The sequence below is a fragment of the Schistocerca serialis genome, chromosome 7 (assembly GCF_023864345.2).
Source record: "Schistocerca serialis cubense isolate TAMUIC-IGC-003099 chromosome 7, iqSchSeri2.2, whole genome shotgun sequence".
In the NCBI taxonomy this organism is placed as follows: Eukaryota; Metazoa; Arthropoda; class Insecta; order Orthoptera; family Acrididae; genus Schistocerca; species Schistocerca serialis.
In genome coordinates, this window is record NC_064644.1 from 395669702 (window position 1) to 395692739 (window position 23038).

A 23038-nucleotide genomic window follows, 5' to 3' on the forward strand; every position below is an offset into this window, starting at 1 on the left:
CTGTGGCTTGGAGTAGGGCCATTAGACTTAGAATGAACTTCAGGTTACCTTCCATTAGGAATATATTAAAATGAACTGCTTGTAGACACGGGCAGTGGCAGGAGACCATGCTTTGGCTTGAGTTAAGTGAATTATGTTTTTCCTCTGAACACATCATGTTCAAGTCATTTCATTGATTTTTAATGGTGCAGGCATGCACTCCAGGGAACTATGAACATAAAATGGTGATGCCTTGTCAAATACGTTCTTCTCTTTTAGCCATAATAAAAATTTTGTGTTAGCAGAAGAGCCAACACCGTGTTACAAGTGGAGGCCAAAATGCACATGTTTTAGCTCAAGCAGGCTAGCGTGAGGAGGGAAGAACTATACTGACGTGAGGTCTGGAACATGACAAGGAATGAGAATTCAGAAAGCGGACGTAATTAGTTTGATACTTAACTTTAATCCATTAATGATGAACATCGCTCTTGACGGTACATGATTCGCAATATTATCTGTTCAGAATACATTCTTGAAGTAATTATAGTAACTGAATATCGCGCTTTGCTAGGTCATAGCAAATGACGTAGCTGAAGGCTATGCTAAACTGTCGTCTCTGCAAATGAGAGCGTATGTGGACAGTGAACCATCGCTGGCAAAGTTGGCTGTACAACTGGGGCGAGTGCTAGGGAGTCTCTCTAGACTAGACCTGCCGTGTGGCAGCGCTCGGTCTGCAATCACTGATAGTGGCGACATGCGGGTCCGATGTATACTAACGGACCACGGCCGATTTAAAGGCTACCACCTAGCAAGTGTGGTGTCTGGCAGTGACACCACAAAAAACATTCTGTTACTCCTCATAATTTTAATGTTTGTCCTTGATTGCTTTGGAGAACTAGCCTTTTGAGCTCTGTTTTGTGGTTGGGTGGTATGTACAACCTGCAGTCCACTCAACATTGTGGAGAATTTTTGGATTGATGAGAAAGGTCCACCCAGACGGACCCCCCACGTCATTGAGTAAGCATTTTACAACTGGGGTGCGGTAAGTTCTCCAGGGGCTGCTGCTTTCCACCTCATCGGACATAACACACTTTAGGGTTAAGGGTATGTATAACCACCACCATCAATGACACACAATATTCCACTACAACACTCCATGGTGATCAATGAAGTATGCACAGAGCAACAGTTCCAGAGGACGGTGACACTCTCTAGTTCCCTAATTCAGTAACCACAATTTGTCTCACTCATATCTAACCAGAATCTGAGTTCCCTGAGGTGCCTGCCATGTGGCATGACCCAGGCAGCATGTGTGTCTTACCAAATGACACAGATATCATTAACTTTACCCGTGTTTCATGATTATTCCAAGAAAACCACTAAAAGCCTTCCTAATGAATTATAAACAGTGAGTAAAATAAAAAGGTTTCTGCAACTCTTTGATGATAAATTTCAGCTCCAGAGTTGCAAGATTAAGTAGATTGCAGGTTTTACTAAATATGTAAATTTTTGTTACACATTTAGAGTGTCTTGAATCCTGATAAAAGTGACAAGTAGTACATTTGTTTTTACTGAATAACTTGTGACAAAAGTGAGAAACTTCAAACACAAAAATAATAAAATTACACTCTGAATTTTCTCCTATTCCACAGAACATCAGTAGGCATATTCCAAGTTTCAAATTCACCATCACAGAATTTAATAAGAGACTTACCACCCCTGTTGATTAGATCATTGACACACAGCTATTGTTTTTAAACTATATTCAAATGTGAATGGCATGATATTGATTACTATAATGATTATGCATCTATAATTGAGAAAACTATTGACTTACATTGCCTTTAATGGGGTCATATAATCGTTGAATTAGTTGAATAACTGTTGACTTTCCACAGCCTGAACTCCCAACTAATGCAACTGTTTCTCCATGTTTAATTTTCAGATTTAGTCCTTGAAGTATCTAAACAAGAATTTTCAGATGTTAGAACATTGTTAATAAAGACACTGTGAAGTGGAATCATAAATAGCATTCTCCATGTGGAGTAAATAATTTTTCTAGAAATTTACATTTTCAGCCACGTATGTACAATTTTATACTTATGCTTGGCAAACATTTTAAACAGCATGAGACATGACACTGGGTAACAAATAACTTGCCCGAGTTTCACTACAGGCCACAATTCAGTGAAGAAGATTATATCACTGTTCTTCATAACATGTCAGATGTGTCTGAACATAGAAAGGTAATCAGTTTTGTTAGTGGTCAGCAGTCAGTATTCATTTATACCTTAAGTGTATCTATAACCTGATCTGGGGTAAGCATTACTATACCTGCCGTAAATGTAACATGTGTGGGAAGTTTCTACAAAATATTACAGGTAATACAATCAAAAAAATTCCAATGGGGATAAAATCTGTTGCAGCAGGTAACGATGGCCTTAGCATGAACATAGTAAATTCTGCTTGGATGTTATGTTTTGCACTATACAGATCTTGACTTTATCAACATATAGACAATTCATAATATTCTGTGTGAAGTAACATAAATGCTTTGTCTGAAGTGTCAAGTACAAGAACAGCTGGAAATTCCAGGATGGAATAAGGATAGATTCCTACTCACCATATAGTGAAGATGTTGAGTCGCTGACAGGAACAACAAAAAGACTTCTAAATATGTAAGCTTTCGGCCAGAAGACCTTCTTCCGAAAGACAACATACAAATACGCATTCACACAAATGCAGCTCACCCACACATGACCACTGCCTTTGGGTGCCGAGGCCAGGCTCAGAATCTGGTGTTGGCAACCAAAGACAGTAGTCCTTTGCGTTGGCAGCCAAAGACAGTAGTCCTTTGTGTGTGAGCTGCATGTGTGTGAATGTGTATGTGTACGTTGTCTGTTTTGGAAGAAGACCTTCTGGCTGAAAGCTTACAAATTTAGTAGTCTTTTTGTTGTGCCTGCCTGTGACTCAGCATCTCCGCTGTATGGTGAGTAGTGATCTATTCTTTTCGTAATATTGTAAAATAAAATTTAAAAAAAACAGCTGAGTAGTTTAAGTAGGTACAGTGGCATTACTTCCAAAACAACTATGTTTCCCCCAATACATATAAACTGATTTAGAAGTCATTCCCACAACTATCACTAGGCCTATGACTACCACAGCTTGCTGTTAGTGTACTTTATGAGAAGTAGCCCCTATGGCTGTTAATATTCAACTTGACTCATTCCACATGGCTGAAAGTGCTCCAGTATGTGATTTATGTAAGACGATGTATGAATAATTGAGGGAATTACTGCAGATATCATAGCTGTATTATCTGCTATAACAAATACCTTCAAAAACCTGTAGGTTCCTCTATCTTCTTTTAAGTATGAACTGATAAAATTCATGAGATAGCCAATCTCGTACAAGTACTTTATTTGGAATAACACAGATTTAACGTAAAAGAAGTTACGTATTTTCTCAGTTTCAAAAATCCTTTTACTTATCCCCAAACCCATATACACCTTGTTCTGTAATCTCAGTTCACTGAAGTCTTGGACACTGCTTAACTTCCTACCTCCTTTTTCTCTTACTCTTTTTGTTTCTTATTTTCTCTTTTTACTGCTTTCTTCCTCTTAGCACTTTTAATTCTGTATCACAGTTATTACCACCTAAAAAATAATTACTGTAGTCATAATATAAAAAAAAAAATTTATACCTCTTATGTGTTGCCTCTTGTCAGGTACAAATACAATGTTTATGCTGTAAAATGCTTAGGTGTTTTATCTGATGCTATAGGGGACCTCAAAGCTCTTATATTGCCACAATAACAAACCAAAAACCAAGCAAATTAAGTGTGACCTTCCAAAAGGAAGGAATCTTAGTAATTAATGTCCCATTTTGACCAAAGTTGGTAGATATTAAGTACTATAACTGAATAACACTGCGGCAGGAAACTGCCATAGCCTGTTCAAGGAACAATCCTACCATCCACATGATATGATCTGTGGAGTGTATGAAAAGCCTAAATGTAGAGAATAATACAGAGCTTTGAACCCTGATTCTCTCAAATCTAAATTCAATGTTTTATGCACTGTGCTAACTCCTCATTAAATACCTGGTTTTACACTCATTGTTTTGTAATGAACATACGTTACTCTTGCCAGAAATTCATACTGTGGTATCCATGGCTGGCACTGTACAATCCAGCCACACAGCAGAAAGCCATGGATTGCCACCACGTCAAGGTTCCACAACCCAACTGCAGCTCATTCTGCCTATGATAGACACTGCAGCATTTGGGGTGGGGGGGGGGGGGGGGGGGTCGCACTACAGTGCTGCTGTTGCCGGCCTTAGCTCATCTCCACCAGCCACATGATACAAGCACGACTTCCTAGCATTCCTCCCCCAGACAGATTAATAAGACATTGTCCAGCAGCTCGCCAATCTGTAAGTGTGTGAGTTCCAGTTCAGTTCATGAGTTTGACATCAACGCCAACCAAGTGCCATTTGTCAGTGCGTAGCGCATTCCAGTCTGAATAATAGTGTAGCAGATATGTACTTTGCCAAAGGCAGTGTTTCCTTACTGTGACAGACTGTGTACTCAACTAAACCTTCAAGAACTATTATCGAGTAATCTAGTTTCTGATCAGTTCAGGATGATCTTTCAGCTGCATTCATTCAGAAGCTGCTCAGTTGCTACACAGAACATATCATTAGGGTGTATTTTCTGTGTCAGTAGTAAAGTTGTATTGTTTTGGTTATGTGGGTACATCTCTCTTCTTGTAGTGTGCACCACTCACATCATGGGATACAAAATATACCACCATGGTTCCATCTATCTGTAACATTTTCATGATAAATGGAAGCAATTTAGTGCTGAATTTCACCAGTTGTTTCTCCATTTCACATGTTGGAATGTAGTCACTGCATGGACTTGGCAGGATCTGGAACTGTCATGGCTAGTTTTTATTGCTTTTCAAGGCAATCAGCATCACAGATGAGGCCAAATGAATTGTAGCATGTTATGCAGATAATAGAGGAAACTGTGAAAACATGACTTTTTTCTGTTTTTATTGGAGTTGTAAACCTCATATTTGTCTCTGTAGCACAAATTTATTTTCAAATTTTTAGCTTTCTATCTTCCACCATATTATTCAGTCTCCAACAAAATCAAGCCACAGTCCAGCAGGTTCACTCTCCTCCCCTCCATCTCTACATTTCTAAATGATTCACATCATTACATGTATAAAGGAAAGATGGCTATTGTCTAATGTCCCATATCATAAACATTACAATTGATTCAGAGCCATGGATCAAACAAGGATAGGGCAGTAACTGGTTATGATGATTCCAAAGAAACTATGTCAACATTAAGACATAACTGAAGACAACTGGAGAAAATTCAAACCATAATAACCAGATGGGATTTGAACTCTGCTTCTCCCATATATGAGTACTGCATCTTAACCACAATGCCACCTCAATTTGTGAGGCCTTTATATAAGTACTTAATTTTTTAATGTATACACTTACCTTAACATCAGGCCTTGAAGGATAATGAAAATAAACGTCTGTCAGCTGTATGTCTCCCACAACTTGATCTGGTCTTTTCCCTGACTCACTGAGACTGTCAATCTGAGGCTCTCTTTCTATTACTGAAAATACCGCAGCTGCAGAACCACATGCCACACCAAATGCTTCTAGATGAGGAAGTGCCATTCCCATATTGAATGCTCCACCAAGCATACCAAAAAGAACCTATATGAAAAGTTTAAACAGTAATTAATTGGACTGAGCATTCTGCAAAATAGTTTGTTCCAACTATTCAACAGTTACAATTAGTAAACCAGTGAACTATCTCATAAAAATTTACAAGGAGTTTAAATTGATAAACATAGTGTTAAGATAGAACTGAAAGATGAAGAAATAAGTAACAAATCAATATGGATGACTTTGCTTGGATCAAGTTCTTCCTTATCTGCAAAACTTCTTTTCTTTTTAATTTTACTATCCAAACCATGTTTCTCATAAATGAGTTTTTATTTGACATTGGTTATCACTGGATCAGTGGTATGTTTTTATGACCGATGTTACAAATGTTATACAAAGGGCAAGAGCATGAGTGTCTCTATTCATAAATAACAATTATATTGTGTCTTTTATTTATAAAGATTGTGATTCAGTGTCCTAATTTACTAATTCTCCATGCTAACTTATGTAGTGACTGGTGTCTAAGAGACACTGTGATATGTCACATTTCTGCATTCCCTCTACACTGACAGATTTTTATGGCTTTTCTTCAGTCTAATCATGAACCTCATAACTTCGACAATACAGTACTTATCTTCATTTCACAAATGTCAGCAATTTGCTTCCAGATTTTGAAACGGCATACTTACTATTACAAGAACAGCTGGAGTGTACTCAAAGTCTCCCACAACTCTTGAATCTATTATGAGTACTACTCCATACCAGAATGCAAGTGCATAGCTGCAGTATGTAATGAACCACATCATGGCTGTACCAATACCAGAGAATTTTCCCCTTTTGACTCCCATTGCCTCTGCCACAACTAATTTTTCTTTGTATCTGCAACAAAAATAATCCTTAAAGAAAACATAGTATCAGCAGCTATACAAGATTGTTTACAAAATATATGTTCATTTACTTTCCCATGGCCACTTATCATGCAAGAGGATTATATCAATCTGTGTTTGGTGTAGCAAATGTCAGATCACTTTAAATATAGGTCAGAAACTAAAATGAGTATAGGTTACAACTCACATGCATTTGATATGTGGCACACATGCACACATGGCAATAAGAAGTAAGCAGCTCTTTTTTGACAGTTACTCACTTTTTACAGTTAAAAATGCACATTCCGGCTTAAGTACAGAAGAGTACTGGCATAAAGTACAGAATAGTCTCGTGTGTTCTTGTCATTTGTAGTGTTAGAAAAAATCACCAGAGTTGATGGTACAGTTCAAACAGCGTGCTATGATAACTTTGAGTGCTATAGAATTGAATGACCTTATAATAGTGGATAAGTCCTACTCCAGATTACAATTTGTAGGACTGTGGGGAAGAATTACTCTACAGCAGAAGTAGCTCTCAAGACAATTAATCAAGATGTGTGACTATATACAGTATAGTATATCTCTCTAAGAACTGTATCATTCCAGAATGACTAAAGAAGTTGAACAAGTTCAAGAAATAGTTTACAAATTTCTATGTGAGCATTATATAGATGCTGAGTAAGCTACAAAATAAAGTTCCAAAAGGTATTATGTGTTAAACTAAAGGCTATGGTACTTTTAAAGGTCCAAAGACATATAAAAAGTCTTCCATCGCATATTGTGCAATAACTATAGTGTTAAACATGCAGAAATAAAGACAAGCACAATATAGTATATAAAGTTTTCTTTTTTTCCCCCATGTCCCAAAGCATCATCCATGACTGGAATGCAAACAGAGACAAGTAACCGTAGTATGAGGGTAATCCCAAAAGTAAGGTCTCCTATTTTTGATAAGTACATAGACCTGTTTATTTCTACAATGGCTTACATCAGTTTACAGCTTGAACATTTAGCTATTTTTCGACATAATCGCCATTTCTGTTGATGCATTTTTGTAGACGCTGTGGCAGTTTTTGTATGCCCATATCATACCAGCTCACCGCCATGCTGTTCAGAAAGTTATGAACCTATTCTTTCACCTCATCGTTGGAGCTGAATCACTTGGACCGTAATTAACGCTGACAGGTACTGTGAGACTCTGAAAAAACTCAAATGAGCAATTTAAAACCGGAGAAGAGGAATGTTGTGCAAGGGAATACACATTCTCCATGAGAACGCTCGCCCACACATCACTCGGCAAACCATTGCTCTCCTGCAACAGTTTCAATGGAACATAATCACCCACTCTCTTACTCGGTGCCCAGTGACTATCACCTGTTCCCTAGGTTAAAAGAACATTTGGCCAGAAAGCGATTCAGCTCCGACGACGAGGTGAAAGAAGAGGTTCATAACTTTCTGAACAGCATGGCAGTGAGCTGGTATGACATGGGCATACAAAAACTGCCACAGCGTCTACAAAAATGCATCAACAGAAATGGTGATTATGTCGAAAAATAGCTAAATGTTCAAGCTGTAAACTGATGTAAGCCATTGTAGAAATAAACAGGTCTATGTACTTATAAAAAAATAGGAGACCTTACTTTTGGGATTACCCTCGTACCAGGTAACCTGTATATATAAAAGAAAAAAAAAATGCAATGGCGTGCAGAGTATAAATGTAGCTTAAAGCACAGGCATCAAAATTCTGTTGCTTGCTTTTCCATCTTTTTTGTTCTGATGTCGCAAATAAATTAAAAATGCCACTTTTCACTACTCATTTCACAGAAATTTTTCTACAATTGGTAGAAATGTGGTGCAAAGAACCTTTTATTTTATGATTTAATGTATAATCAAAAATGCGGCCTTCAGACACAGCATTGAAAAGATGTGAGGAAATGGCATGTGTTAGTCACCTTGAAGAAATCAATGGTAAATGGATATAATGTAACCATGAGTTTGTATGTACATGCATTTAGATGAGGACATAAACTGCCACATACTGATCTACTGTAAATTAGTATCTTAATAATGGAAAGTCCAGGATGGAAAAACAATACTTTTAGTAACTTAATATACTGCCTACTTGCTTTGTGGAATGTGGTACCCAACTGGTCAATCCAAAATGTGTGTGTGTTGATATTTAATGTTAATATTTGCTACTAACCTTTCCACTTCTTTCTGTTGTCCAGAAAAAGCAACAACTGTGCGAATGGCACTAAGAACCTCCTCAACAACAGCTCCAGCACTTCCATATGAATTCTGCTCCTGGGCTGTTAGGGAACTTTGTACCTGCATAAGGAGTTTTATGCTGAGCTTCACATCAAAAATAAAATCCAGAAAGCTAATCGTCCAACAGCAGTATCAACTGTCAGCAATATGAAGACAGTAGGAAAAGTTTTCTGATTCTGATTACTGCATTATCTAAACACTGACTATAATGGACTGGCTGCATTGGTCAACTAAGGGCAGTACTGTGACAGAGCTATATTTCTTTTTCCAAAACTGGAATCAAATTACTTAATGCAGATTTGGCTGTCCTCTTGATGAGTATGTTTATGACACAACATCAAAGATCATTATTGTCTAACAAGTTATAGTAATAGTAAAGAAAAGCTATGTTTGTTACCATAAAAGTTTCGCATATCTAACATTTTAAAATCTGTATTTATTGTTTTCAAATGAACTTCCATTCAGTAGGTATAATGCCAAATTTATTTCAAGATAAAAATTAGCTTGTTGGTATAAAATTTACTACTTAATTTAGTTCTTTTAATATTCATGTCCAGCTCCAAAATCACGATGATTATATATAAAGTACATTGTCATATGTATATGTGACTAATTCAAGGGGACAGAAATCCATAAATTATGAATCTGCGATTTGTCAGCAGTGAGGCAATTTATGTGACATTTACTGCAGTGAAATTGCACCACAATAAAATAAACAATGAATATCTGAATTATGGTGCATGGGGCAAGACTGGGACAAAATGGAGACACATTCTTTTAGCTACTGGTGTTTGAAATAATTATGTGTCTATTATAAAAACTGTGAATAACATCAGTAACAAAGGAAATGGTAGTTTGAACATCAAAGAGAAGTTATGACTGATGCAGATAACAATAAAGCTATTATCAAAATGAACACTAATAACCTTATGAAATAGTCTTAGGTTGAGCTTTGTAAAAGCAACTTTCTTTTAATACACCAATCTGAAAGCTGTTCTGTATTCACTTTTTTTCCAGATGGCACTGCATGCTCAGGTAGCTGGCAATAAACATGATGTAAAGGTGCTGCCTTATAGTTTATGTCATAAAAGAACAAAGGTCATTTTTAAATAACAAAATATGACAGTTTGATATAATGGAGCCAACAAATGCATAGAAGTCATCATTGTAGTTGTACAGTCTTAGTACAATGAAATTATGTAAACAGATCCCACAATTAAAAAGATTTTTTATGGCCTTCGAGCTAGTTCATTCACAAATACCATTAAATCAGCAATCTTAAACACGCACAGTGCCTAACAGATGGGAAGAAAATGTTTTATAATTTACAAATAAACATATTACATATACCAAAATATTGCTAACAGTAAGGTCATTGGAGATGGAGCACTGGCGGTGTTAATTATTCCTGTAAGGGACAAGACTATGTGGGCATTGGTCATTACAGCCTCAAATGTTCCGCTGATAATGACACAGAACAAGATAAGCAGTGGCCTTTCTCAGCATCAAAGATATGCCATGACAAATTAATGCCTCAAATTAAATCTGACTGGATTAATATACCCTAGTAAATTCAGTGCCAGTTCATGAAGGGGAAAAAGTGGGTAAAAGGTAAAAAGGGGGTAATTTTTGTGTGTGTGTGTGTGTGGAGAATGCAGCTCATTTGGAAGCACCTTCAGGCTGATGTTCCAGGGAGAGGTTTTCTGCCCATGGTCACCAAACTGGCATCATAGGGACATGTGTAATAAATGTTAGTGATGATGCATTTATTCATTCATTTGTTCATCATGTTCTATAATCTTATTAAGGAGAACAACCTTCAGGGATGTGGAAAGATTTTTAGTAGTGGTTCTCAAAGAAATTAAGTACTAAAAAGTTTAAATGAGTGTGAGGGAAGAACTTGGCATGATGCCTTCTCCAGGCTGATACTGCAGGGAAAGGCTCTCTTCCTGTGTCCACCATGACATTAACATAGATTAGAAGGAATTTCATTAGAAAATCCACTTTCCCTGGTGAATCTCATGGTACTGTAAGCAGTTATTTTAATTGAATATGAGGGCAAGGGAAAGGTGCAATGTCAATGCTTTTCTCGCACTGGTCAAGATGGTAAACTTTGTTAGTATACAGGTTACTACTATCAAAATTGGTAGCAGGTATTTGAAGATTCAAGCGAAGATTCCAGATTTGTGATTATGCTACAGTGCTTCCAAGTTATATATATATATATAAGTGCTGGCAGGTCGACAGACACACAAACAAACACAAACATACACACAAAATTCAAGCTTTCGCAACAAATTGTTGCCTCATCAGGAAAGAGGGAAGGGGAGGGAAAGACGAAAGGATGTGGGTTTTAAGGGAGAGGGTAAGGAGTCATTCCAATCCCGGGAGTGGAAAAACTTACCTTAGGAGGAAAAAAGGACGGGTATACACTCACACACACACATATCTACGAGGGTTATTCCAAAAGTAAGGTCCGATTCGCTGTAACTATTGAAATTTGGCGCCAATGACAAAACACGCATGCGCGCCGACTCCCGGCAAGCCTTGCGCGTCAAACGCCGCCATTCGCTTTGTTACTGTTGCTGAGTGTAGTTCACAGTGTCACTTTACAATGTTTAAGACAATTGATCAGCCCGCCGATTGTGAAGTAAGGGCAGTGATACGGTTTTTGTCTGCAAGAAACAATTCAGCGGCGGAAATCCATCGGCAGATTACTGAAGTGTACGGTCCTAACATAATGAGCGACAGTAAAGTGCGCAAGTGGGTGCGAGCTTTTAATGAAGGACGGGATAATGTGCACGATGAACCACGGTGTGGCCGACCATCAGTGATTTCAGACGATTTGGTCAATGCGGTTGACAAAAAAATTCGTGAAGATCGCCGATTCACTATTACAGACGTAGACATGCATTTTCCGAATGTGAGTAGAACAACTTTGTACAGAATTGTGTCTGAACATTTGAAGTTTCACAAATTGTGTGCCCGTTGGGTTCCCAGGCTGCTTACTGAGCCCCAACGAATGAAAAGAATGGCTTTTGCTCTTGATTTTTTGGAGCGATATCATAAGGAAGGTGACAGTCTTTTAGACAATGTTGTCACAGGGGATGAGACATGGGTTTCTCACATCACTCCAGAGTCTAAACGTCAGTCAATGCAATGGCGTCACACGTCATCGCCAGTCAAGGTCAAGGCAAAGCAGACAATCTCAACACGTAAGGTTATGGCGACTGTGTTCTGGTATAGACGTGGAGTATTGTTAGTCGACTTTATGGAGAGAGGAACAACGATTAATAAAGCCGCCTACTGCGCTACCCTGACTAAACTTCGACGTGCAATCCAGAATAAGCGACGTGGTCTTTTGTCGTCTGGAATCTTGTTGTTGCATGACAATGCCAGACCCCACACTGCAAATGAAACGCAAGCTCTGATCAAGAAATTTGGATGGGAACAGATGGACCATCCTCCTTACAGTCCGGACCTGGCGCCAAGTGATTTCCACCTGTTCCGTTACTTAAAGGAGTTTCTCGGCGGCAAGCGCTTCGACACAGATGATGAAGTGAAAGAAGCAGTTAAGGACTGGTTATCGTCACAGGCGGCCGATTTCTATAACATGGGCATTCAAAAGCTTGTTGAACGATGTGACAAATGTTTAAATAAGTATGGAAGTTATGTAGAAAAATAGATAAAGATGTAAGGAATGTAAATAAAACAATTGTTTTGAAAAAACATTTTAGTTTTGATTTTTTTTTTATAACCGGACCTTAGTTTTGGAATAACCCTCGTATATATGATATGTGTGTGTGTGCGAGTGTATACCCGTCCTTTTTTCCCCCTAAGGTAAGTCTTTCCGCTCCCGGGATTGGATTCATGCATATGCACCACTCATCAGTATGACACTTGAGAGCCAGGTTGGAAACACCTTACTGAGTCACAGCACAATAAGAAATTATTGTTTCCTGAATTCGGATGTTTTACAAAGCCCAGGTGATGGCCATGAACTTGGGAAGGCTGGAGTATTTGTTAAGGACAGAAGGAAACAGTTTCAGAAGATGGCAGAATTTGTATTCTTTGGTCAACTAAATAGATCAAGATAAATTACAGTTCTATGAGACACCTGAGGATGGGATGTGTGTATGCAAACTGGTAGAGGAAGCTGGAAATCATTTCTAAAAAATTACATTCACCACTCAGCTTGCTTGCTAGCTCTGGGGTGTTTTGTAGATACCCTATGCTGCTGGTTATTGAAAAGAACTAAGTGATGTAAAGAATCAGGCATCTAACAAATCATTACTGTATACTTCATTAATCATTTTGACAAATGGGTTCAAACAGTTCTAAAACTGATAGAACTGCAGAGAATTTAGTTTTGCTGTACAGTTTGTTTAACAGCAGTCATATGCATGATAGATGGCCTTGTCAACTTGCTATCAAATAATAGACCCAGTGATCAGTACTGCACATCCAAAAATTTTCCAGCAGTAGCCTTCTTGGTCTTGCAGTCAGTGATAAAGTTCTCTAGGATAACCTAATGACTCAGTACCCATGTAAGTGTAATAGTACATTACTACATACTATTAAATAATATTTTATCGTGCATTATTCCTTGTCCAGTTCAGGTTTCATAAGGAAAATCTTAGTGAAAAATACACAATGCATTTTTAGACACCACACACAATTTTTGGCTAATTGAGCTAGTCTATTACCTTTGAAACAAGAGCTGTTGAAATAATGATTATTGGTGCACAAGTGAAAACCACCAAAGTCAGTTTCCAACCATGAAGGAATGATATTACCACAGCAGCAGTGAAGCTCACCATCTGGTAAATAAAAATTCCGAGTTTCTCACCAATTCCATCTTGGAGTTTGTCCAAATCCCTGTAATAATAAATTATTTTGATTACATAACTTAAAATATTTCTGTGCGGATATTAAAAACTTCAAGAACTTAAATTAACACATCCCAATACTCACCCAGTAATACGGCTAGCAAAATTAGCTGAGTTTGTTGTGTCAAACCATGCCATGTCTTGCCGCATAATTGACCTCAGGAAGAGGCACCTCACTCTTGTGATCTGAGAATAGCGAAATTATTTAGTTTTTTGTGTCATACATTTCTATATTCACAAATAAATGAGACTGACTCCTCTGAAGTTTACAAATAAATTACAAGAATATAGCAGTTTTCTGAAGGTATTGAATGACTTCTGGAAAGCAAAATATTTCCTTTAATGTTTAAACATGAAACACCAAACAGAATGTTCAAACACTGCACAATAAACTTAATGAAACAGAAATAATATTTAATGATGTGAATGATATTTCTGCCCAACACTTTACTGAAAATTGGCTTAAATAGGATATGTTAGAGATAACATACCTCACTCAGGTCAAATTTGCAAGTGTGTTTTGTAGAAAAATATCAAGTAATGGGGGCTGCTATACATATGTTAACAAAAATACTGAATTCAAAAGTGTAACTAAATCCTGACACCATAATTTATAAAATGAAATAGATACAGAACTCTCTTTAGTTGAATTACCAAAGCAAAATACAATTATTATTTGTGTGTACAGGTCACCAGGTGGAGACAAAAACATGTTTTGTAAATGTGTGGAGGAACTTTAGGAAGAAATTTTTTCTCCAAAGGAAAATGTAATTGTATGTGGTGACTTCAATATTGATTTCTCAAAATCCAATAAATTGAAAGATGATATAAATTTACTGCAGTCATTAAACATAAGCTCAACTGTAACTGGACCAATTAAAAAAACAGCAACCACTGCATCTGTCAGTGAGCAGATTTTGATAAATACAAGCAAATCTGCCTATAGCATACAAGTGGTAAACATGGGTTTTGGTGCCTACTATGCTCAAATTCTTACAATGAGTGTTGCAGGAAACTCGACTCTCCATGGAATAAGACACACTGTAAAGAATTGCAATACAAAAAAGTGTGGAATATTTTTGTTTTCTTCTGGAGGGTGAAAATTGGAGTGATGTATACAACTGTAATGATACAAACGAAAAATATAAGTTTATGGCAACATTTAAGCATTTTTTGAAATAGCTTTTCTGAAGAAAACAACAACATTTAATTCTGTTCTGAAAACAAACAAGTGATTCACAAAAGGGATAAGGATATCATGTCAAAATAAGAGGACATTTTATGAATATTCCAAGCAAAGTACTGTCCTGATTTTACTACCTATTTCAAAAGATGCAACACAAGTTATTTCAAAAGCAAAAAATTAGAAAATTGATGAAATAATGTGTAATTCCAAGGATAAAACTAAAGAAACCCAGCAAATTATAAGATGTAAAATGGTGCCAGATCAGTTAATCACAGTAATATACAGCTGATTATGAATAAAAATAAACTAACTGACCTCAGACAAATGGTTAGTGGATTCAACTATTATTCCTCAAACAGTAGTACAGCATTTGATAAATACAGAATATGACACACAGCCAGACAGTAAGAGAGTATAGTCAGATCAAAAAATTCATGCAAATATATCATTTATGTATCCATTGACACCTGAGGTATTTTAAAATCATTAAAGGATTCACTAATAAATATTCTGTGGCTGTTGATGAGATTCCAGATGCTATCATCAAAGCTAGTGGAACATTCATTGTGGAACTATTAGCAGACATAGTAAATTCATAATCTGAGAGTGGTGTGTTTCCAAATAGTCTTAAGCTTCAAAGTAACATTTCTACAAATGAAGGGTGCAAAATGCAAAATTTCTAATTATAGGCTAGTTTCAGTTTTGTCAGGCTTCATCAAATTTATGGAAAAAATGTTCTTTGAAAGGTCAACAGGATTCTTAAACAAATAAAGGCTGATAAATGACTCACAGCGTGGGTTCAGAGTGAGGAAGTCAACCCAGCCAGCAATTTTGCCTTTGTAAATGAAATATTGAAATCAGTGGATGATACGCAGCATGTATCTGGAATATTTCTTGATTTTGGTAAAGCATTTAATGTCACCGATCATCATATTTTCTTGCACAAGTCAATTAATTATGGAATTAGAGGCCAGTCTGCAAGGTGGATCTAATCATATTTCAATAACCATCAACAAATTACAGAAATAAAATACAAAGACAACAAAACACAAAAAATTTCTAGTTTTTGCAGTAATGGACAGAAAACAAGTATGTAGTCCTGCAAGGGTTAGTTCTGGAACCTGCCCACATTTCTGATGTATGTAAATGACTTGACTACTAAAATGCATGATGAACCACAGTATTCTTCACAGGTGACACTAATATTCTAATTAAATCACATAGTGAGGAAAACCTGCAGGAAACTACATCAGTTTATGCATAGCTTAGCACAGTGGTTTAGGGCCAGTCGGCTCATCACATATTCTAAAAAAATTGTAACAGTTAACATTCACACCACACAAAACCTCCATCCTGCAAACCATGCTTTCACCACTGAAGAAGAAAATGTCTCAAATATCAATTATACAGAATTTTTAGGCAAATGTATTCCAGAGGATTTGAAATGAGAGATGCACCTTATTAATCTAAATAAAAAACTAAATACACTGACATATGCTGTTGCAATTCTGACTCAAAATACAAGCTACTCATCAGTGGTGACTATGTATCATGCTACTAAACAGTCACTATTGAGTATGGTAATTTTTTGGAGGGAATTCCACATTTTTTAAATGTTTAAAATACATAAAAAGATTGTCAGGGTGATAATGAATGCTAAATGCTGGTATTCCTGTAGACACTTTTTTAAAAGTCTGAAAATACTGCCTCTGCCTCATTTGTATATACATGAAATAATAAAAAAAGAAAAACCACTATCTTAAAAAAAGAAAACCTATCAAAACATAACTATGAAAAACAAGCATATGAATTTCTGGAACATCATAATAAGTAAATCTCATTTACCAAATAATGTTAATTATGTATTATGTCACTTCAGACTATAATTTACATTGGGTTTATCATGTAGTCTCACTTAATAACCACTGTTATCAAATGCAGAAGCAGTGTAGTGTGTCACTTTATATTGTTATGCAGTTCAACTGTGTTGACCAGGTAGCCACAATGACTGCTGCAGTCCTAAATTAATTACGTGTATTCTTATCCTATATCATGTGTGTAAACAGTGTAGTAAAAGGTCAATGTAGTCAAAGGTCACTGCCACACACTATCCAAGTGCAAATTTGGCCCTGTTGTTGCAGAACATTGCTCAGCACAATGTAACAAATATCAGTAGTGGCCCCACCCCTCCTCACTACCAGTTGCAGCTCTGAATAACAAACATAGGAAGTGTTCCACAAACATAAGTCAGCGATTCAGACTATCCAATCTCACTATTCACTAGTCACTATTCTCACTTCCATCTGCCTCTTTTCAATCCCTGCACCTGTTATAACAACGTGAGAAGTCACAATATGGCAAGAGTCTGACAATTAACTCAATGTCTACCATTTTTCAGAAAAAAATGTGTGATGTTACTTTTAATGTATTCACAGAAATCAAAATTTTGACTTATAACCAGTAGGATATTATGATGTTTTATCCCGAGTTATTAATTTTAAGTATAGGTTATGTCACTAATAAACATGTTTATCTATCATCCAATTAACACAGGGTGGAAATATTATTCATTGGAGTATCATTAGCATTTTTGTTGGCCTGGTGTGTAATTTTGTTGATTGTAAGAGATCATTGCACAGATATAATTAATGTTATAGCATAGAGATGTTCGGAAGGTTGTCAAGGTAGCATTTAAATGCAAAAGAAACTGGTCACAACTGACAAAGTGAATTTGTCACACAGCAGTTTCCTCTGAAAAGTACTGGAAGATGATAATTGACTTTGGTTTCTACCTTACATTTTTAACTAAAAGTAAGTTTTCTAACTTATTGTTCAATTAATGAACACATTACAATGCACACATGATTTACAATGAATGTCACATGATTTACAATGAATGTTACAAATACCTATGTAGATGGGGACCTCGTATATAGCACCTATGACAGATGACAATAATGCAAGCAGCCTAGGATATTACCAAGTGAGTGATGGAAACCCGAAGCACCTTTGTATGAGGTGTACATGAATGAGTGAAGACTAGTAAGTCATTGCAGCATTCAGTGTGACAACAGCTGCAAATTACTGTCATGTGTGACAATTCTAGCCATTGGGTAACATTCACCCTGGTGCATTCGTGGAACAATTTTGCAGTGCCTTCCCAAACTGATTGAAAAAAATTAAGGACTGTGAGAGAAAGCAAATACATGGAGTATCAGAGATGCAGGAGGTTGTAATAACTGTCAAGAATTTGAAGAAGTTATATTGCAGCACTACTGATCAAAAACCAGATGATAGACAGTTAACTCAATGTTATTAAACACATGTAAAAGTGGCATGTAAAAAGTCTCAAGAACCCAATAAAAGATGTAGGCCTCATGGCGATTTTAAATTTGTGATTGCCCATAGCAGTCAGAAACAAATTGACAATGACTCAACATAGAGATGCTGAAAACATTTATTCAGAGATACTGAAAACATTTATTCACTGCTAGATAAAATTGTGAGTTAAGCAGCTGGACAGAAAATGAAAGAGGAAAATAGTTGGGCCATGTACATGTGAAAAAGTATCATTTCCAGCATAAGCCATCTCCATGATATGATCGTACATGGATAAACGAAAAACAAAGAATGATAAGAACTGTAAGGATATCAAGAATATGAGAGACGTCAGCCTGAAGGATACAATCACAGTTGGCCAACAGATCTGCTCACTTAAGCACCAAGGACTGAACATACAAAGGAATGTCTGAGTGGTAGAGAAGTGCATTTAAACTGATGAAAGTTTCTAAGTAAGATCCAGATGAAAATAGATCCAATTGGGGTGCTGCATAGTCTTTATGAGACAATAGCACTCACAAAATACAAGAAAATATGTGGTAAGAAGAAGAGACAATAACTTAGGGGTATTCCATTTCATTGCGAATTTTCAACACTAGGAGAAATAGCAATATTGCCAGACATCCCCATGTCTGGTGTAACAATTTTAGATGCTACTGCTGGCAAGTAATATAGTATAAAAACCAATAAAGGCTAGTCAAAGGTGGTAATGGACAAATCACCACATATAAAATGACAATATTGTTACAGATCATCTTCCTGAGATAAGCACTGGAAGCTACAAGACTACATGCAGAAGTAAATATAAACAATCTGGGCAGCAAATTGGCAGTTCAGCATTGTTCTGCTCTGCCCTATGTGTGTTATTTCAATGCAAAAATCTGTATTTGTTGACCAAGACTGACATTGCATATTTTATAAATAAATAAGAGTTTTAGAGCTGACAGTTTAATTAATGGAATATCATAATTTTCACCTGATTACCAGCTCTAATCACAGCTGAAAACACCTTTTACAACAGAGATCTCATAGTTGCATCACATGATTGAAACTGATTTCAGAATTTCATAACACAGAATCCCACAAGAATTTATTCTGATCTGTTCTTAACCTATGTGGATGATGATCTAACTATTTTAAAGGATGCTTTGAAAACTGTATCCTTACCACAGTTCAGATGACAACTAAACAGACCTTCAACTTGTTAACAGGAAACAGTTTAACTCTTGAAACTTCCTGGTATATTAAAACTGTGTGCCGGACCGAGGCAGGAGATGCACTGGTGGAAGTAAAGCTGTGAGAATGGGCATGAATCGTACTTGGGTAGCTCAGTTGCTAGAGCACTTGCCCACAAAAGGCAAAGGTCCCGGGTTTGAGTCTCGGTCTGACACACAGTTTTAATCTGCCAGGAAGTTTCATATCAGCACACACTTCACTGCAGAGTGAAAGTTTCATTGTGGAGCTTAACTCTGAACCACAAAAGACACATACTAAATGAAAGACCTCCTAGCACCGGAAGCAGATATTAAAGTCACACACCAAATGAGAAATTGTATGTAAAATTCCTTGTGGTCCAATTGGACAACAATTCAGCAGAAGCAGACTGAAAGAATATTGTGTAAAGCGTCAGTTATGTATCTTGCACAGGCATTGTTAGGGATCCCAGAATTCTTACACTCCTGCCCTGTACATTAACTCCTTAATGGCATTTACTGCTGTTATAAATTTCAGTTTCAACTGATTTGTTATCAGCAAAGTCATAACAGAAGACAAAAAAGTTCATGTAGACTTTGTATACATCACTAGAGTCCAGAGTGGTGTTACCTACCTACTCTGGTGCAAAGGTAATCAACAAACTCCCATCTAATAGAGCAGCAAACCAACCCCCAACAGCTCAAAATAATATTTTAAAAAATTTCATTACCCATTCCTTGTGCAAATTATTTGATTATTTAGTTTCAATAATTGAGAATAATTATTATATACATAACAAGCATTAGTATTCATTGTCAGCTGTCAAGCACACTCTGCACGGCCTGATTTTGCTATTTATTTGATACAGTATGACAATGTCTCATGTCAGCTAATTTCATTATTGATAAATGTGGGCAGCTACTGAGTGATTAATGTCATTAACCATTGTTTCTGGAAGAGTATTGAAGGATCAGTAATACAATGCCTGCAGTGGATAACAATGATGTAGTAACTTACAAAGTCTTGGTAAGCCAATCAGAGTAATAACTGGACCATGAGACTGAAAAAATAATGAGTAAAATTGCACAGACAACAACATTCACATAATCATCACGAAAAAAGAAAGGGTACAACATCCATTAAAACTGTTTAACAACATCTTGTCACAGTATAAAACACATTCTGTTGTAATGTTCCATACAATAATTTTTACACCAGTCATTCCAGTGTGGAATCATGAATGAAACACCACTTCAGTTTTATGCAGTATTGCAACACGTAGTCTATTTCATTAATATGATCACATTTTAAAAGTGCCTCACCTGTTTCTGTGCTGCACTGTTGAGACAAGTAACACACAGCACATCTAAAATGAACTGAATTGCAGATATGGATGTTAATCCAACTCCAAAAGCACCAGCATCTTGAAGTAATGCATTATCTACCTCTTCCTTTGTTCCATTAATGCTGAAACATTAATCAGTGAGTAATGTTTTTGCTAAATATGTAAGATTCAAAATACTGAATTTGTATACATATAATTTTAAATGATTATTTATTATATTGGCCTATTTTAAAGGAAATTCTTTTGTTTGTAAAATTTTCTAGTCTTCCTGTTCTCATTTTTAAACTGTCATATATCTGTGAATTACACAGGGACTCATTCCACGAGCAAATAGGTTTGGGTCTCATGGAAGTTTATCAGTTAAAGTGAAATTATCACATTTCTACTCCTTAATAATGATAGTCGGCATAATTGTCATTGTTTTTAAAGTATTTGAGTTATAAGTTCAAACAGAGGAAAATACTAAGTTCTAAAAACTCACATTGTTTCACCGCCACCAAACCAGTTCAGCAAAGATGTACGTGTTATTGTTGAATTTGACATTGACCATTCAACAAGGACAGCTGTGAATTCTCCATAAAGTACAATGAAACCAGGCATACATACACCTGAGAGGACTCCAAACATCACACCAAGGAATATCAGGAACTTTTCAAAGCATGTTGAGTACCTAAACTGCAAAAATTTAGAAAAGTATATATTAGACTATTGTAATTTGTGCGAAAAAAATATGATTAATAATTATAACTACAATAATGGGATGAAAAATTGTTATGTCTATTTATATGACATTTATAACATATTACTATGCTACATTTTATGTCGACAATATCATGTCTAAAGATGTTTGCTTCGAAACCATGCCCACAATGAGCACATTTGATTAACAACATAATTTTAAAAAATGTAATCTCTGTATTTCCTTGTTTCTTTGTGTTTTCTCACACTTTCATTCCGTGTACATATATTGACACAAACCGCAAAGATGTACTTTGTTCCTTAGCATAAAGGAAAATCTTGCATGGAGCTACGAACTCTAAAAGTCAATGTCTCACATGCTAACATCAACAGTTACAAGTTACACATCAGAAAATGTATTTCATTTCTTACACACAATACACTGAACTCGTATTGCAATCAAAATGTGCATCAGCATTAATGATATCACCTCAAGGCACAAAATCAATAATCATTATACTATCTGTACCTGACAAAGTTCATTATATGATTTTTTCAGTTAATTCACTTGTCCTTAATTAATATTGTTTAGTTAGTAAACAAATGTGATGTTGCTGTAACTTCAGACATATGCAATATCAAAGTTTCACCAGCAATAAAACATATGCACCTCTCCCACTTGCAAGGACACAGAAATCATAAAACCTAACAAGTAAGTCCTCCATAAGCTCAATGAAAAATACATTATGCATCACCCCAAATGGTGTCTAACTGCTCTATCGACTCAAAGATGTTCTAGTTTCTATATGGAGGAAAATTGCGACAATGAAATTATTTGTTTTAATAGTCACCATATGCAAATAAAATTGTATATTTTCAGCCATTACATCATACCTCATTCCAGTGTTCCCTTGATGAAGCAGAAGAACTGTGGCGATAAAATGGACTGAGGTTAAAGCTCATAAATGAGCAGCTATTAAATACTGCCATAGTATGTAACTATTTTTGTACCTGTAGTTTCTCCCTCAGCAAGAAAAAGAGGGATGTATTGTGAAAGATTTGAAAGGAGGAATAGGTCACAAAGATGCCAGGTTGAGACAGATCCATCTGTTAGAGGATGAGAGGATACCTCCATAAATTCACTTTTCTTTGTCTCTTCTCATCCTCACAACAGGTGGATCCCACTCAACCCGGATTCTGAGTGTCCTGCCCTTCCTTTCTAACGTCCTCCTGAGAAACTAACAGTTCTGAAAGCTAAGATAATTTTCTTTTTCTTTTGTATGTGCTTATAGGCAGTTCTTAGAATTCCATGTTCTTAAGGTAACTATATCAGTGTCCCTGTAATTTTGTAAACTACTGTTAAGCTCCATTCATTATTTTATATATTATTGTTACACTCCATTGTGGATTCCCCACTGTTTGATTCTATAAACTATTTATGACTAATGAAACTATATTAACGTAGTAAACATAATAGATATTTCCTGACTTTGCAAAAAGCAGTTGTTTTGTCAGTTACATCAAATAACAATTCCTTATTTCCTGTTGATAGCTTAATATCTATATGATAGGATGGCTATAGGCACCTGCAAAAGAG

The 23038-nt window shown here is 36.3% G+C and overlaps 1 protein-coding gene across 1 annotated transcript in view; it reads right to left on the reverse strand.

Annotated features, from left to right (window-relative positions):
- LOC126412253 (multidrug resistance protein homolog 49-like) overlaps positions 1–23038 on the reverse strand; it is a 142870-nt gene that overhangs the window by 41201 nt on the left and 78631 nt on the right. Inside the window, exons 4-11 of the mRNA XM_050081756.1 lie at positions 21245–21438; positions 20741–20885; positions 13785–13885; positions 13517–13688; positions 8746–8870; positions 6366–6555; positions 5500–5724; positions 1817–1942 (exon numbers count right to left, since the gene is read on the reverse strand). Of these exons, the coding sequence (XP_049937713.1) occupies positions 1817–1942; positions 5500–5724; positions 6366–6555; positions 8746–8870; positions 13517–13688; positions 13785–13885; positions 20741–20885; positions 21245–21438 (1278 nt within the window). The remainder of the gene's footprint in view (positions 1–1816; positions 1943–5499; positions 5725–6365; positions 6556–8745; positions 8871–13516; positions 13689–13784; positions 13886–20740; positions 20886–21244; positions 21439–23038) is intronic.